This window comes from Natator depressus, chromosome 4 (assembly GCF_965152275.1).
Source record: "Natator depressus isolate rNatDep1 chromosome 4, rNatDep2.hap1, whole genome shotgun sequence".
In the NCBI taxonomy this organism is placed as follows: Eukaryota; Metazoa; Chordata; order Testudines; family Cheloniidae; genus Natator; species Natator depressus.
The window spans coordinates 60,395,729-60,414,028 of record NC_134237.1 but is presented as its reverse complement, the minus strand read 5'-3'; the positions used below and the strand labels follow the sequence as shown (position 1 = coordinate 60,414,028).

The 18,300-nt window shown below is 37.4% G+C and overlaps 1 protein-coding gene across 1 annotated transcript in view; it reads right to left on the bottom strand.

Annotated features, from left to right (window-relative positions):
• The window catches only part of LOC141986539 (uncharacterized), a 99,065-nt gene that overhangs the window by 32,399 nt on the left and 48,366 nt on the right, over positions 1 to 18,300 (bottom strand). Inside the window, exon 13 of the mRNA XM_074951114.1 lies at positions 16,216 to 16,315. Coding sequence (XP_074807215.1) covers positions 16,216 to 16,315 — 100 coding nt within the window. The remainder of the gene's footprint in view (positions 1 to 16,215; positions 16,316 to 18,300) is intronic.

Below are 18,300 nucleotides of genomic sequence, written 5' to 3'. Positions count from 1 at the left end.
CATCAACAGGGGGGAAAAGTAGGAAAGAAAAGGTTTTGGTACTGGGGGAGAAAGGAGGGAAGTGCAGTTAGGTAAGGGGGAGAGGAGGAAGGAAATGTGGAAAGGAATAGAAATGAGAAGGGCTCAGAGCAAAGAACTAACCAGAACAGTATGTCCAAAGTTCAAACTGACAAAAGCTGAGTCTGTTGCCAACACCATTTGTAATCCAGGGGGTTCTGAAGATATTAAAGGTATGCCCCCATCTGGGCACTATGCTCTACTTTTGGGGACAGTGTACTTTACTCTCAGGGCTGTGTCTGTCCTGGTAGTCCATGTTTTCTTCCCAGAGACCATGTGGCTGGGGGAAGGGAAGTCACTTGGGGCCTTGTGTCCTGGAGATGGGGGTCACCTATTCAGGCCCAGGTCTAGGGAGATGAGGGGGAAAAGAGAGGCTCCAACTTGGACTGTGACCCTGCCTCACTGGTGCTCTGCTGACTCCTGACCCCTTAGCAGGGAGTAAGGTGATGGGGAAAGCCTCTTCCTCTGGTGTGGGGAAGGAGAGGAGAAAAGATCAGAGACAAAAGCAGAGAATTAGACATCTAATCAGCTAACCTAATTATTTATCAACCTGCCACCACCTCCAAAATACAGATTGTTGATTACTCTAATAGTTTTTTCCCACTTCAGTATTTTCACGTACAACAAGTCATCAGTCATGCTCATGGATGCCTGGTGATCACTAATAAAATGCTTCCCAGATGCAGTCTCCTGGTCATTCATCTCAGTCTGAATACTACTTGCTGGTCAAAATGTCACTGCAGAAAATATCCATTTCCAATTCCACATTAGGAGGCATAAATATATAACAGTCAAGTGTGGGTTACAGGTGAAGTTCCTCTGATCCTCCACCCTTTGTACAGTAAGTTACTGTGATCAAAGAGAGGAGTGTTTCCCAAAGTGTAGTACGTGCCTCTTATCCAGGGGGGCACGAAGGCCTCACCAGGGTGCATGGATAGGCCTCTCAACTGTTGTGAAGAAAACCTTGAACATCTGACTCGAGCATAAGTGATGCAGCAACATCTGCCTGTTTGCAGAGTCTGAAAAATAGCTCAGAGGTATGAACTGGCCCATTTGTTTTAATGGGTGCTAATTCAAATGTCAGTGATTATATTTTAAATAGCAACATTTTAAACTATTTCACTCCAGTCGAAACATGGAGTAAGACTTTAGTAGAAGTGTGATTTTACAAAAACCCTACACAGTCTCCTTTAGTGACTGCTTGTTTGGGGAAGGATTTTAACGACACACAACAGGGCTGAAAGGACATGACTGGTTTCATTTTCCCAGAGGGATGCTCAGCTTTCAAAGTTTGCGAAACACTGGGGAAGAGGTTTGAAGGGTGGAGAAGAAAGTTACAAGAAGCTGATCTATTGATAACTTTAGAACAGTATGCTCTGTGAGTATTTAATTGGAAAGTACAAAGTCAGCTAATCCCATGCATTCCTGTCATTTCTGTCTTGTCAATTACTATCTCCATTCAATCCCAATTGAAGGACTTTGCAGTCTTCCTTTTAGGCAAGAAGAAAACAAAGTGCTCTTCCTCTCCATAACCCACTTCACTAATTCCAATTTCTTACTTGCCAAATGATTGAGTTTCTCTATGTCCTTCTTGACTTCTTCCCACCATATCAATGTATGCAATAATGTCCGTACTTGACCTTATCTTTACTCTGCATTAGTCAACATACTTTCCCATGTCCACATTCCTACCCATCTCAATTACTGCAATTCTCTATTTGCTGGTTTCCCTAACTTTCTTTGAACCAAACTCCAGCATATCTAGAAAATAATTAACATTGTCTTGAAAACCCAGAGATCATTTCACTTTGGCCAAAAGTTTCAGACAAGTTAGGCCCCTAAATCTATATTTAGGCACCTTAACTAAATTGCATGTTTGCAGAAATGTCAGACACCCACAAATCCCACTGAAGTTAGTAAGAGCTTCATGTGTACAGCATCTTTGAACATCAGGCTACTTATATTTAGGTGCCTCAGTATTGATTTAGGAGCCTAACTTTAGGCATCCAAATTTGATGATGTTGGCCTTCGGTCCCTACTGACCTTCATGGAATTTCATACTCCCTCAAGAATATAGTTCTTTATCTGCTTATGTTTGTTCAATTCCTTGCACAATCTCACCTTTTCCTCTGGCTTCATCACTCCCTCTAGCCTACTTTCAATTTCCTCATCCATCTTTCCACTTATTGATGGAGCCTGAAGCCAATATTGTCCCTTTTTCAGAGAACAACCCCTCAACGAACTCTGTCTCAATATCTTAATCTATTCCAGCCCTACCTAAAAAGCCACATCTCATCTGTCTGATTTTGGCTTATTGCCTTCAGTTCCTACCCTCTTTAATTTACTTTGTCAGTATATAAGCTTTGGTTATTAATGACTACATAAATATCAATTTATATTTTGTGCAAATCTGTATTTTGCAACAGAATAAGGTATTTTGCAATACTTAAATGGCAGGTATTAGACCACAACATTGCATTATTTTGTAAAATGCTTTAAGGCTAAAAATAGTTATACACAGAAACAATGCTTTGAACAGTTAACATTTCACAGCAGATTGAAACTTCACAGGGTCTCACAGTGTAGCCATGGCTCTTGCCATGCTGACTTACCTTTTTTTGATCTAACATTCCTCCTCCTTCATATTTCCCGTGGAAGCAAAGAGGCTGAAACAAATGTTACCAATGAACTTGCAGCACATTTTGGGGACTGACATTCCTTTGTAACAAACTGGTTTTGAAGCATTATCTTTTTAAATTACCAAGCTACAGGAATCTGAAATCCTATGTTCTGCAGTGAACAGCACTTATGTTATAATAATACTGTACAGCACATAAGTATAATCTTTGTTTATTGAGATCAATTATATGTTCTTAATTATTCTATTCATTTCCTCTACATTCAGCAGATAAAACATCCCGTGGGATATTATCCTCTAACCAACGTGGGGACTGGAGTAAACTTACAACTAGGACATTTCTTGAAGTGTCTTCCAACACACTTAGGAGATCAGTCATAATATTTACATATACTCAAGCACTTTGAAATCTCAAGCTGTATTAACCAGCTGTCATTTTGGTGTCAAACTCCGGTCACTTTAATGTGAAATAAGGGTCAGCACTTGATTTTTTGCTATTAGTAAAATATTTCTTAGCTACTGAACTTTTATTAAACCACAAAACTAGAAGGAGAGCCTAATATGTGCAAAAACTTGTTGCTCTCACCAACAGAAGTTGGTCCAATAAAAGATATTACCTCAGCCACCTTATCTCGCTAATATCCTGGGACCAACACGGCTACCACAACATTGTATACAATAATGTGCCATAGTGACACTCTTAAGAGCTCTACAGTGCCATTTTGTTAGTGCTAGTATATGAACAAGAAAACAATTCAGACTAAAAACAAAAACAAAAGAAACCAACCACAATTATTTAACTGTTAATGGTCTGACTTAAAATCACTATGAAGACATTTTCAATTAATACTAAAAACCTGTCTTTTTCCTTTTAACCATATTTTCAGAGGTCTCAAATAAAAGCTATTGTTCTCAATTCCATAATTGCTGGGTGAATTTCTATGGCCTGTGTTATGCAGAAGATCAGGCCAGATGGCCATTAGTTATTCTGGCTTAAAAATTTATGCATCTATGATCATAGCCTCTAATAATGTCATCACTAAATTTCCATGTACATCAAAATTCTGATATGTACTTGCAAACATCTTTTTGCTACTGCTGGATAGCCATCAAATTACACATTTTTGCATGTGCTAAATATCCCTTAGACTGAAAAATTTGTGACTATATTTACATTTTTCGCTGTGATAGTTTCATCTTAAAACACTATGCCCCTAGGCCACCCAGGAATTCAACTAACACTGGGAGAATCACTAAGAAGCTACTTAAGATCTCAATTCAGAAAAGAATCCCTGTTCAGGAAGAACACTTAAGTATGTGCTTAGGCTTAACTTAACTTTAAGCACATGCTTAATTCCTCCTGCAGTCTTAGCAGAGGCTCTCTACTGGGACTAAACACTATACAGTCTTGAAATTCAAAAATATTTTGTTTTGTAAAAAGAAACTAATACTAGAAATATTTAGATGAAATGTAAAATATTTTATGAAAACATTTTTTTTGTTTTTTAACATCCCCCTGCCTTTTCTGTAACCCAAATATTACAATACTGTATTTAAATGCATGAAGACAAGTGAAGTTGCTAGAAATGATTTTTAAAAATGAAACTGACTGGTCCCTCTTAATTTAAAAAGCAGAGGGAAAAAGAAGGAATAACCAAAGAACACGTGGTAAAAAGTAAGACAGGGTTTTAAAAAAGTTCTTTCAGGTTTAATAATCTCGGGTGTTAACAGTCACATGTAGATAAGGACATTGGTTTTGTCTTTATAAACAACTTTTTGTTTGACAGCAGCCTTTTAATCTCAATAAGATCAGCCTCATTCAAATCAAAGCCGAGCCAGTGTATAAACTAGTAAACTAAAGCTAATGCTCAACAAAAGTGTGCAATAAAGAAGCTTCCTTTTCAACAGAGAAAAAGGAACAACAAACCATTGTCTAACTTCGTCAATATATCACCTATCCACAGGTTGTAATTTCAAACTTTTCACTGAGCTCAGAAAGAATCTAAAATTTAATTTTGACAATGTGAAATTAAAATTTGTATTTAGGTAGCTTTACTGATAGTATGTTTGCATCTGCAAACACTCCCTTTAAAGAAACACTAGGCTTTAAAAATAAAGATTAGGAAGAATATGTTAGGAATTAGCTCTGTAGATTTTAACGCACTCACTTTTCATTATGGAGGTATACATTTTTAAAAGGTGCTGCTCTTCCAACATTATCTTTGACAGATCTAACACCTTTTATTTATTATAAAGCATAGGAACACATACGAAAGCAAATTCCAGCACACAGGCAACATTCCTATAACTTCTTCTCAGACACTGGTTTTTGCTATGGAATTCCAGTCTCCGTTCTAAATCAGCATAACTACTTATGGCACACCTGTCTTATTTTAAAGTCTTTCTATACTGATTTTCAAAACAAACAATGTAAACCACCAGAGAAGAGAAAAAGTTTATTTCAATAATCGCTGATCAGAAAGTACAGTGATTTTCTCTATTATGATTATCCATATTTATTGTCCCCCTAAATCAATGTGTAGCTACATACTACATCCAAAAAAAAACCAAAACAAAAAAACAAAACAAAACAAAACCCCTATAAAAATGTTAAGGTTGCAAAATCAAGCACTCAAAAGTTAGGAATCACCAGAACTAAAGGGAGCAAAATTTTCACAGACAGCAAAAAGCACATTGCCGACACTAGGTAGTCCCACTGCCAAATTCCAAATCCGTCCTCCAGAACATGAAGGCTTTGGAGCGTCTCAACAAACCTGTTGTAGGAATTTTTAAAATAGATAAGGCAACAAACTTTCCCCTAATCTTGACCTCAGAAACGTCTCCCAAAAATTCAACTTTAGGCAAACACCCAGCTTCAAAAATTTTGACCTGAGTGGTTTACACATTTGACAAATTTATAAAAAAATTTAAAACAGAGTCCTAAATTAAAAGTGTTGGGCAGCTTTAACTAGAGGTGTCACTAGCTGCACTGCCTAGAATTTATACTACTCTCACCACTGTGTTATCTCAAATAAGAAGCACAATCAGTCTAGTGTTAGGAAAGAGGAATGGGAATCTATAATTCTGATTTCTATTCCTCATTCTTGCACTGACTCTCTGTATTATCTGAGAAAGCCATCTATAAAACTGAAATAAGACATTCCTAGCTCATCAGATGTTGCAATACTTAGCTTGTTTGCAAAGCACTTTATGAAGAAAAGTGCTATAAGTAAAATGTATTAGTTAGACACACAAGTGTGCGCGCGCACACACACTATAAGATAATGTCAACCTGCTGAGCAGGTGGGAAAAAGAAGAAAAAAAGAACACTTTTCCAATTACCTTTCCTTTTGAACATCTGGTACCTACTAAATCAGTACACTCTCTCTGTGTCTCCTACAAAGCTTATTCTCTAAATGTGAAAAAAGAAACAGGAAGAAAAGCTTCAATTCAGACAAAAATCACCTTTGAATTTAACAATGTAACTTTTTCTTCTTTTTGGACCCAAAGGATTCTTATTTGTTACCTTTTTCAGTAATCTTTCAACAGACCTGACATCTAGAAAATATATCGTTTATTTGCTTATTTGTTTATAAGTATTACTGTAGCCATTGCTCCTCCTCCTGTCATATAAGACTAAGTTTCCTTCGCTTGGTTTATATCACAGGATTTTAGTCTGGGTTTAATATATGGAGTGAAATCCTTTCCCCCATTGGACTCCCATTGACTTCAATGGGACCAGGATTTCACTAATGGACTTTAAATCCTTAATTTGTTTTATCACATGCTGCATTTAAATTGTTGCCCTGGTTCCGCAGACAATAACCCAATGCTAGTCTCTGCTATTTAAAGGAATTAAGTCCCGTCCCTCTTCAGATACCAGTGCTCTTTTGATATCAAAGTTCAGTAGAGTGCAGGTAAGAGATTTTTCCCATGAAGGATGAAATATCACCTCTTTGCTTTATTTTCAGGCACTCCTAAGATTCCAACATTACCTCTGTGGATTTGACACTCAGACTTCTTCCCGAGTCTCTTTTCTTCCACCTGGCTATTTTAAAACAGCCCCTTGAAAATGGTTGATGCTTTAGCACTTTTGTATTTTGAGACTAATCATTTTCCCAATCTACTAACTTGGGCTGAAACACCCTCTATTTTTTCCTGTAAAGCTGTGCAGGCATTTTGAATTATAAAATTTTAAAAATCATTAAAGAAATAAAACCTTTCTTTACTAGAATTTTATTTGATTGAAATGTTTATCAGCAACAAACAGCTGGAGTTAGGCAGGTGAATGATTGAAAGTGTGAGATCTAGGCCTTAAGGTAACAGCTCTCCGTTAGGTATCTGAAAACTTAAAATCAGAGTGTTTTCAGGAACATAGTATCTACACAGGAGAGTGGAATGTGAATGTATATTCTTGTCAAGGAAATAATTCATTTGAAAGTGGCATCAAGCCAAAACTGTGGAGCTAAACACACCCACATTTTGAAAATGTTTCAAATCTGGATATAGATGCAAATGGCCCTGTCTTTGCAATAAGTTAACCAAACTCTTGGATTCTAGAGTCTGCGCCTCTTTGTAAATGAACTACAATGCCTAGGATCAGGAGCCTCTTGAGTAAACAATACCAGCTACACTAATTGCTGCTTGGGTCTACCCAATGCCCAGCACACTTGCCTTTTCAAAGCACCATATATAATTACGTAAGCAACTGCAAATCAAAAAAAACACAGAAATTAAAATCCTCTACAAACTAGAAGAACATCACTATATAAATTCAATAGTGTCATCTTAAAAAATGATTTTGCATTGAAGAGATTTTTTCAGATTTATTCCAGTGTTGCAAACATTTAAAAAAAGACTAAACTAGCACAGTACGGAGTGTACTATTTCTATTATTGTAGTGCCTAGGAGCCCTAGTCATGAATATTAACATGTGCCCTACAGCAAGTTTTTTTCTAACACACTGACGTCTTGTTCTTAGCTGCAGTTAAACAATTAATTGCTTTGCGGTCTTACCAGATGGTCATAATGCACCGTTAACAAAAACGGAAATAGAGAGCACATCTTAAATAAATCGAATCTGGAAGTGATAATGTCTGAAGATGTGCCTTGCCGAAGCAATAGTCTTTACATAGATATGTAATAAAAGCTTTCACATACTTTAAAATAGATCTCTCTACACATACCGGTGACCACTAAGCAAACCAAAACCACAGTAGAAACCCTAAATGGTAAAACCTTCTGTTAGATTTAAAAAAAAATAATAATAAAATCCTGTCAAATCTAACAGAAAACTAATAATTATTATCTTTACAGCATCCAAATTATTATCTTTACAGTTTTAGGCTATTCACAGTAGAAACATAAAGACATGGTCCCTGACCCAGAGAGCTTACAGACTAAGTTTAGATGTGCCAAGTGGGAACAACACACTAGGGAGGCGATAAGGTGAAGAAATAAAAGGAGGGCTGTCAAGGTATTAAAAAAAATTAATCGCAATTAATCGCAGTCTTAAATCTCATGGTTAAATAATAGAATACTATTTAAATATTTTTGGATGTTTTCAAATATATGGATTTCAATTACAACACAGAATACCAAGTGTACAGCGCTCGCTTTATATTATCTTTATTACAAATATTGCACTGTAAAAAGACATAGTATTTCAATTCACCTCATACAAGTACTGTAGTGCAATCTCTATCATGAAAGTGGAACTTACAAATGTAGAACTGTTATTTTTACAGAACTCCCTTCAGCTGAGTAAGCCCTTGTTAATTTTGTTTTCAGTTAATTGCAGGCATTAACTGTGATTAACAGACAGCCCTAAATAAAAGACATTCCTACTTTATCCAAATGAACTCAATACCATTCACACATCGACTGGAAATCTTACCACATTCTCCTTTGTTCTTTTGGTTACTAAATGTGTGCCCCAAGGACTTTTCGTGAAGAAATTTAGCAATATCTGAATCTTCCTTATGAGCTGCCAAAATGTGTTCTCATGGAATAGGCTTTATAGTGGATTAAACGCCCACGGAGAAGTCTTCCATTGCCAAAGCACTGGTAGCAGTTGTTGTCCATCACCAAAGATGCTGATGACAAGCATCATGTCTTGCAAGTACGATCGTGGCTAAAAAGGCCAATGCGTAAGTGGCAGTCCTTTCCCACATTGAGTGTGTATGTAGCTTGATACAACGAAGGGATCAATCTGTGCCTGCTGAATCCAACACTGTTTACAATTCAGCCTCAGTGCCTCAAGATCCATATGGTGATTAATTTTGAACTGAGTAACCCCATCATTGACTGCTTCTCATCAGTGTGATCTGTTGCTAACAACTCCCAACAGTTGGCATCAATATAGCACTGCTTCAAGTTACGTTTCAATGTGTCCTTGAAGCATTTCTTCTGGCCATCTCCTATGAAGTTACCTACTTTCAGCTTATTGTATGGTAATAGCTTTGGCATTCTGGTGTCATCCATCCTCAACACATGACCAGCTTAATGTCATTGTGATGCAAACAGCATGGCTTCAATCCCTGTGGAATGACCATGTTTCAGAGACTCATTATTAGTAACTTTATCCCACCATTTGATGCGGAGTATGGCATGCAGATGTCAGAAACTGACCTTATCTAGAAGCTTGATGTGATGCCTGGAGCAGGTCCAAGTCTCACATCCATCCAACAAATTGGACAATACAACCATTTTATAAACTTTTAGCTTTATTTGAAGCTTAATACCACATTGCTGCCAGTCTGCCAAATGATGAACTGGCTTTGTTGATGAAAACTGTCAACTTCTTGTCTATAGTAGTATCATTTGACAATGTGCTACCAAGATAGCTCAACACTGTTACAGACTTCTGCTGTGTGTTGCTGATGGTGACATTTGGTTTTCTGTAGGGTTTCCATGGCGCAGGTTGATAAATGACTCCTATCTTTCTCAGAATGATTGTCATCCCGTACCTTTTTTTAGACTGTGTGAATCTGTCCGTAATCAATTGTATCTTTTCTTGAATATGTGCCTCTAGAGCACAGTCATTGGCACACAGCAGCTCATGAACAAAAGACCTCAAAGATATTCATAAAAGAGGACAACCTGTTCAGGTTGAATAATTTTCCAGAGGATCAGAAATGTATCCTGAAACTGGCATTCAGGTCTCTTATAGAAACATCAAGCATTGCTGCATAAAAGAGACTGAACATGACTGGAACCATTATGCAGCCCTGCTTAATACCATTAGTGACAGGGAATGGGTCAGACAGAAAACCATCTACATAGACTCGTCCCAAGCATTCTCTCATAAAACAGTATCAGAAGGTTGGTAAATTTTTGGGACAACCAAAAATATGTAATAGTTAGAAAAGTCCAGGTCTGCTGAAGACTGTGTCAAGGTCCTGTTACTGTTCTCTGCATTTTTCCTGCATCTGACAACCTCCCAATATCATGTCTGCCATTCCTCTTGTTAGCTTGAAATTATATTGTGACTCTGACAGCACATGGTTAGCAATGTTGCATAACAGACAATCAAAGAAATACTCTGGCCAGAACCTTTCCAGCAATCCAGAGTAATGAGATACCATGGTAGTTGCCACAGTTTGACTTTCTACCTTTCCTCCTGTATACGGTTACAATGATGGTATATTTGAAGTCTTATGGTACATCTTTAGTACTTCATATACTGAGTCCATACAATCACCTCAGCAAGGTCTCACCTCCATACTTTGTCTCTTTGGTGCATTCTGTCATTTTTCCATATCAAGGGACATTCTGGATAAAGATCTGCCTCCACATTAGGTTTCCTTGGATGATATTTAACTTTGAAGTTACAGCTAGTTCTGCAGCACAGTGGTGTGCTGTCACGATCAGCCTTTCAGGATGAAAACATATGTTAAGGGGTTGTTATGACTGTAAACCCTGAAGGATTGTGCATAGTAGAGGTAGCCAAGAAATTTGTTAGCTACAGCCCATTTCAAAGATAGATACTCTAGCTTTTTTGAATGAAGGTGAAATTCTTCTCATCTGCAGTTACTATTCTTGACCCATAACAAATGATTCTTAATTTAACTTCTTGACATTGTTCTAAGACTACATCTAGTCCTTTACTGGAAGCATCAATATGTAGGATGAAAGGCAAGCCAAAACTAGGATAGGACACTAGTAGTGGCTGTATCAGGCAGTCAGTCAGCTGGTTTAAAAAACTCTTTGATGTTGCTCAGTCCATGTACTAACTGGCTGTTTGAAGGATATCTGTCTATACCCTTTCTTTTATCCTTTGCCACTGAAAGGCAGTAGGTGCATTTGTTAAACCAGTGGGATACTAACCCAGTCATACAAACCTCATGGTATAATGAAGGCTATGAGGTGGCAGTTTTGTTCAGCCATGAACAGAGAACCAAGATTTGCCTCATAGTCCATTCAAAACATCGTGGATTTGAGAGAGGAATTGTCTGTCTCATATGGTTTTGCTAGTTAATTCCCAAGAGTTGAAGCAGAATCTTAGACTACTATTCCTATTTCAGACACATGCCACGGGTGATGAATAGGAGGACTCTGACTTGGTGATCCATCCCCTGTTCAGGAAATCTTGCAGATATTCCTTTAACTCTTTATATAGTAGATAAGACACAGATGTAATATATATTGCTGGCTTGTAGCTTGATATGCATATACAAACTAGGGATCCATCTCATGTCTCCATCAGCTCTAGAGAAGGCATGGTACTCCTCTTTCAGCATCTGCTGGGCCATTCCTCTTTGCATCTCTGATAAATGGCTCAGGTTCACTGCTGGTTCAAACAGATCTCGATCCTCCACTCTGCTTAGAGGCTCTTCTCTTTGTTGACTTATTTCTTGATCCTTGTACTTCTGTTTCTCTCTTTTGGCACTAATGCCACCTATAAGAGTTTTATTTGTTGAGTATCCATTGGAATTTCAGATTTAATCTGCTGTAAACTTCCCAGGACAGCTCATCTCTTCAAAATAATGTCACATTTTAAGTGGCTATTCACAAGGATATTTAACCAGCAAGATGATCCTTAAGGTATTTTGACTAGTGTCTCATATACGTCCAAATCCTCAAACCACTGAGCAAAAGCATCTAGCTCAAATCCTTCAGTTACATTTTCAGTACCCAGGCCTGCATGTGACATTAGTGGTTTTTCCTTCAGGGATAATGACATCCTTTCTCCCCCATTTTAACCATGCACAATTTGTCTGCATTGTTGTTTCTGATGGTACACTTGTGTAATCTTGTTAGAGATAGAGCCTTAAATAGTCACTAAAGCAGTTTCTGCTGCTTTAAGACAGTTTAGCAGTGGATACCGCTAGTCCTGTAGGTACCATAAAGCATTCAAGATCAACCAAGCAACTAATTCTAACCCATTCTCTGCATACACTGGGCTGAGTGGGTCATTTTACTAAACATTTATATTAAAATTTTATTTTACATACATAGGCAGCATGCAATAACTTGAAAATCCACCCTTTTTACACACTTTTTAATCATAATTAAAACACATTCTGCCTGGGAGGAGGAAAAAAGAAATTTTGTTTATAGCCCCAGACTATTCTGAATTTGCATTGTTCTCAAATATGGTTTAGCAGCTGTTCTGCAGGTAATACAACATATTTCCTGCACACGTACATTCTCCAGGATGTTGTAAAGGGTCAAATGTTTCTTTTATAAAGCAAAAAACAACAAAGTGATGGTCCACTCACATTGCTTAAGCTTCCATCCGATTTCTTTGCCTGTTTCTTTTCCAGAAGCTCTGGTAATGAAAGCTGTTAGGAGACCCGCCAATCACCCTGACAATCACAGCTCACTGTTAATCTCAAGGATTTTGATAATATACACACTCTACCCTCCCTTCACTATCCTGGGTAACTCAGCATTCTGGCCTTTTTTATTCTTTGGAGAATTATTTGAAAGAAGAAACTGCAACATTATAAAACTCCAAGATTGCAGCCTGCAAACAGGGTTTTCTTAGACAATAGCTTCTTTAGATGATGAGACTCAGATTAAGAATTTGGAAAGACAAGTACAAGTGCATGAACTTCAGGTTTTATAAACATTAAATTATTTTAAAATCCAATCAGCCTTTCTTCATTCAATGAATAAAAGACAGAAAGGTATTGAGACAACGTATATAGTCTATCAGCTATGTTACATTGTATCATAAATGATATTTCTTAGCTTTTCATTCCATTAAACAATGGAAACATTTAAACATTTGAAATAATGGAACTAAAGGGTGAGTTTGTGTCAGTTGTCAAGTCTGAATTCCTTATTTACAAAATTGTTTGTTTGAAGACTTTAATAATAAATACAATATTTTCCCCCCAAAATAAAAAGTTACCTTATTTCTCTTTTTTTTTTCTGGAAGCAAACTACATCTGCAAACTATTAATTATCCAATACTTGTAAAACCTTTTATATCATATATACGAATATTTCCTTATGAGTCCTGCACTGTGTTCCAACTGGCAGAAAAATATATTATTTGCAGACGGTGACCACACACTGACCCTGCCTCTGTAAACACAACTTTAATATCAACAAACACTGCATTACCCATATCTCCACACCACTGTAAAGGCAACAAGAAATTGTACAGTATATTCACATGCACAAATATCTAATTTTGAGTGTACTAAAAACTGAGATTGTATTAAATTCTTCAGTTGCAAAGTAAAAAAACAAACCTGGATCAATATTCCAGAGTTGTCATGAAAATAGAAATGTTCTGGGTTCAGCTCATGTAATTGAAGTTTAAAGATCCATGTATTCTGTAAATTTGATTTATTGCAAGTTACCTGGAAGTAACTGCAAAATTCAACAGATGTTTTGGATAAGCTCTATTTCTCACAGGTAAATCAGCATAACAGCAAAATCCTAAATTAATTAGTAAAAAAGTTTCTGCATTCTTTAACTAACATGAGCTGCCTGATTAGTCTTATTTCTGTTTTAATTAGCAGCCTAACTAGAACAGTATCAATACTAAAGAAAAAATCCACATACACCCACTGTTACTACATAATGGAATCTGAACTACCTGACTTTTAAATTCAGATGGGAAAGGGAGGGTAGATTTTCAGTAAATAAAGCCCTATGTAAAAAAGAGTGAATCACTTTAAAGCTAGGAGTCTCTCCAGCATTTACAAAAATAGTAACATTTATAGGGTTCACTTGAGCTGCTTTTGAAAAGCAGCACTTCGGGGTTGGCTGGCGTCAGTGGCAACTCATGTATACAGAGTGTTAGTATGCAAAGCACACAGCTATGGGTGCATGTATATTATACACACACACACACGAGAGAGAGAGAGATTGACTAAATACGAATTGCGAACACAGCATAGGTTTTCTGTATTCACAATTCTTATTCAGTAGGAGCTTCAAGGAGTTCTGTACCACCCCTGTGGCCCATATGCAGACTGCACAGTCAAGGTCTGATAGAAGGCAAGCTACAGGGAGTGAGAGTGGGGTTTGGGGTGTTGGAGTCACTGCCCAAATCACAGGCTATGGTGACAGTAGAAGCGCTCAGAAGTGTTACTGTCTAACTTCCCCATGTAGACCCAAACTGTGGCTTGGGCAGTGAATCCTGGGTGGTGAATCCAGGGCCTCAAACTCCACTCAGAATCCCTGCAGCTTGCCTCCTATCAGACCTGGACTGCACAGTCTGTGGAGGAGGAGAAGCTGGAGGCCCTGGGGAAGTAAAAAGAAAGAGAAGGAGAAGAGCTACTTGTAACAATCCCATAGGCCAGGGGCTATTATGCCAACCATAGTTCATTCCAGATATGCCCTGGCATGCCCTAAAGGCTGGGGAACGAGAAGGAGTTACTGCAGAGCTGGCTACTCTGGCTCTATACCAACCATGGATTCTCCCACACAGAGAAATCCTCAGCTACCCTTTTTAGAGGAGCTTTACAACCACTATGCACCACTCAGATGGTACAAAGAGTCCACAGGATAGGACGTGCCTGGCCCTTTTTGTTATTATTAGCACATATGATAATAAAAATTAATCACAGATCTGTATACTAAAGTCAAAAGGGAATCCAATAAAAATTATAAATTAATACCAAGAATTTTCTAAGACAAGGGATAACTAGGAGTGGAAATTTGCACTGTTTCAAAAAAAAGGTTCAGGTGGCTGCTGCATACCAATTACAAAATATGCTAAAAATATAATCTAAAATGTTATAGATCAGTGTCTTCCTGCCAGGATTTCTTGAAACTCAGTGCTCACGCTTAATATGTAGGAATACATTAAATAACAAGTCAGCAAATAAAATTGCAGATGGACAGAAAAGATTGTTCCTATTACAAACATCCTGGAACTCCCAGTCATAAGAAATTAAACATACAACTGACTGTGGTTATAAGTATGTAAAGAAAGTTTCACATGACTACTATAAAAATTCATCTTTAAGAAACTATTTCCAATATATCCAGCATACACTGACAATGCTGATGTGTAATGAAATCCTTGCGTTTTGCCATTACCTTAGAAGCCAATGTAAAGAATCAGGTTCTGGATAAAATGTACTGCAAACTCATTACATTCAAGTGTTAATAGCAGATTAGTTTTATGCTAGTTTACTACAGTAGACACAATCTGAAAGTCATTGGGAGTCTGCAAGGGTACAAAAGTCTGCCCATGCATATAATATTGCAGTATCAGGGCCCAAGTTTGAACCTTCCTGTAGTATGAAGTAAAGAATTATTCACATCATCATCACTGTAGCATATTGTCATAACAAATATAAATACTGAATTACAACAAATTCCATATCATTCTAACTGATGGTGAATCATATTAAAAAAATTACAAGTAATTAGCCATTCACAAGAGTCTGTGCGCTAACTTGGTATTAAGTGCTTAGTAGGTAGTCCTCCACACTCTATAAGTTACTCATCTCCAGATATGAATGTTATTTCACTAGCAAAATGGCAGTACGTAATCCAGTTCTGCTAGAAAAATAGCATTCCTCTAGTGAAAGTGACATGTGAGTTTTCTAAGGATGTGATGTAACAGAATAAAGATATGGCATTTAGCCATAAAGGTATGTGGAAAGGCAATAAAAAGTGGAGGGAAGGATAAGAAAAGAAAAAGCATGAATACCCAGATGAGGAGGGCTCCCCAGCCAGCAACCTAGAATCTTTAGCCAGATTCTTTGGATATTAACCTGATCCTGAATAAGTAATGTGCAAAGTATTAGGTTAACATTTTATTGCAATTTTGCTTAATACATTATTTTTTTAAAAGAAGCAGCAGCAGAAATGCTGAGAAACATGAGAGGAATAAAAGGTGAGTCTCCAAACAAAATCAACAATTTAAAAAAGTTTGTTAATGTCTTAGGCCCCATTTCAGCAAAGCATATGTTCAAGTTTGTGTTCATACAGCACATAGCACCATGGGACATGCTGTAACTGGGTCTGTGTGTTCTATCACAATATTAATAAATGACAACAACAAAATAAGTGGTAGATATGAAGAGAAAGGAGTGAATATTTACCCATTCCAGTTCCAGCTGGTGCAATCTCTCTGGAGAAGATTTCCACAGCCTTTTTCTGCTTATGGTGTACAGCAAGCCAGATAACAGCTTCCCGTGGACCCTATTTCCAAATATTAGAAGTAATGGGTTCAAGAATGATAAGCAAAGGTTAACTTACATGCAGAGTACTAGTAAATTTAAACATGTAGAATCACATAAAACTGAACTACCACTACTGCAGTTGAGACACTGCAGAAAGCCAATCACTATACAGTATTACTAAGCACTATAACAATTTGCATCCAATGACATTCAAGCCTGGGCTTGCATTCTAATATATCTATCTATCTAAGGATCAATATCGATCTAATGTCTATATAAAAATCAATTGATATCTTTCTCTTACAGAACTTTTGAATTTTATATATATATACACATATACATACATACATATATATATATATACATATACATAAACACACATACCACTTTTGAATTTAATTTGATGTCACTTTCAAATCGGGGTAGGCAAACTCATTTTTGTCTCATTTTGAACCTACTGAAAACATTGTGGGGTCAAAGCTAATGGGCCAGGCTCAAACCCTACATGAGGAGAGCTTGCTGTGCCTGGAGGGATTCACTCATGGAGGACAGGGCAATGAAAACATTGTGCCCCCTTTCCTCAATGGTTTCATAAGAGGAAGGCACTTTTAAAAATCCATCAGGCTGGGGAAAAGCCAACAGGTGCGGAGGAGCACGTGGTTCGGACAGAGACATCCTTTAGGGGAGGATCTACTAATGGAGATTCTCTATGTCCTGCTAAGGAGAATAGTATGGAAGATAAAATACAGTTAGGATCCGATGAGAAACAGTCAAATGAAAAAAGTCTCATTAAATTACAGCTAAAAAGGGACAAGTTTTTAAAGTGCGTATATACCAATGCTAGAAGTCTAAATAGGATGGGTGAACTAGACTGCCTCGTATTAAATGAGACTATTGATATAATAGGCATCACAGAAACTTGGTGGAATGAGGATAATCAATGGGACACAGTAATACCAGGGTACAAAATATATTGAAAGGGCAGAACAGGTCGTGCTGGTGGGGGAGTGGAACTATATGTGAAAGAAAGCATAGAATCAAATGAACCAAACTCTACCACAGAATCTCTATGGATAGTAATTCCATGCTCGGATAATAAGAATATAGCAATAGGCATATATTACCGACCACCTGACCAGGATAGTGGTAGTAACTGTGAAATGCTCAGGGAGATGAGAGAGGCTATCAAAATACAAAACTCAATAATAATGGGGGATTTCAACTATCCCCCTATTGACTGGGTACATATCACCTCAGGACGGGATGCAGAGATAAAGTTTCTTGACACCTTAAATGACTGCTTCTTGAGGCAGCTAGTCCTGGAACCCACCAGAGGAGAGGCAATTCTTGATTTAGTCCTAAGTGGAGCACAGGATCAGGTCTCAGAGGTGAATATAGCTGGACTGCTTGGTAACGGTGACCATAATATAATTAAATTTAACATCCCTGTAGTGGGGAAAATACCACAGTGGCCCAACACTGGAGCATTTAATTTTAGAAAGGGGAACTACACAAAAATGAGGAGGTTAGTTAAGCAGAAATTAAAAGGTACAGCACCAAAAGTAAAGTCCCTGCAAGCTGCATGGAAATTTTTTAAATACACCACAATAGAGGCTCAACTTAAATGTATACCCCAAATTTAAAAAACATAGTAAGAGACCCAAAAAAGAGCAACCATGGCTAAACAACAAAGTAAAACGAGCAGTGAGGCATCCTTTAAAAAGTGGCATCCTTTAAAAAGTGGAAGTTAAATCTGAGTGAGGAAAATAGAAAGGAACATAAACTCTGGCAAATGAAGTGTAAAAATACAATTAAGGCGGCCCAAAAAGAATTTGAAGAACAGCTAGCCAAAGACTCAAAATCTAATAAAATTTTTTTTGCTAATTACATCAGAAGCTGGAAGCCTGCTAAACAACCAGTGGGGCCACTGGACAATCAAGATGCTAAAAGAGCGCTCAAGTATGATAAGGCCATTGCAGAGAAACTAAATTAATTCTTTGCATT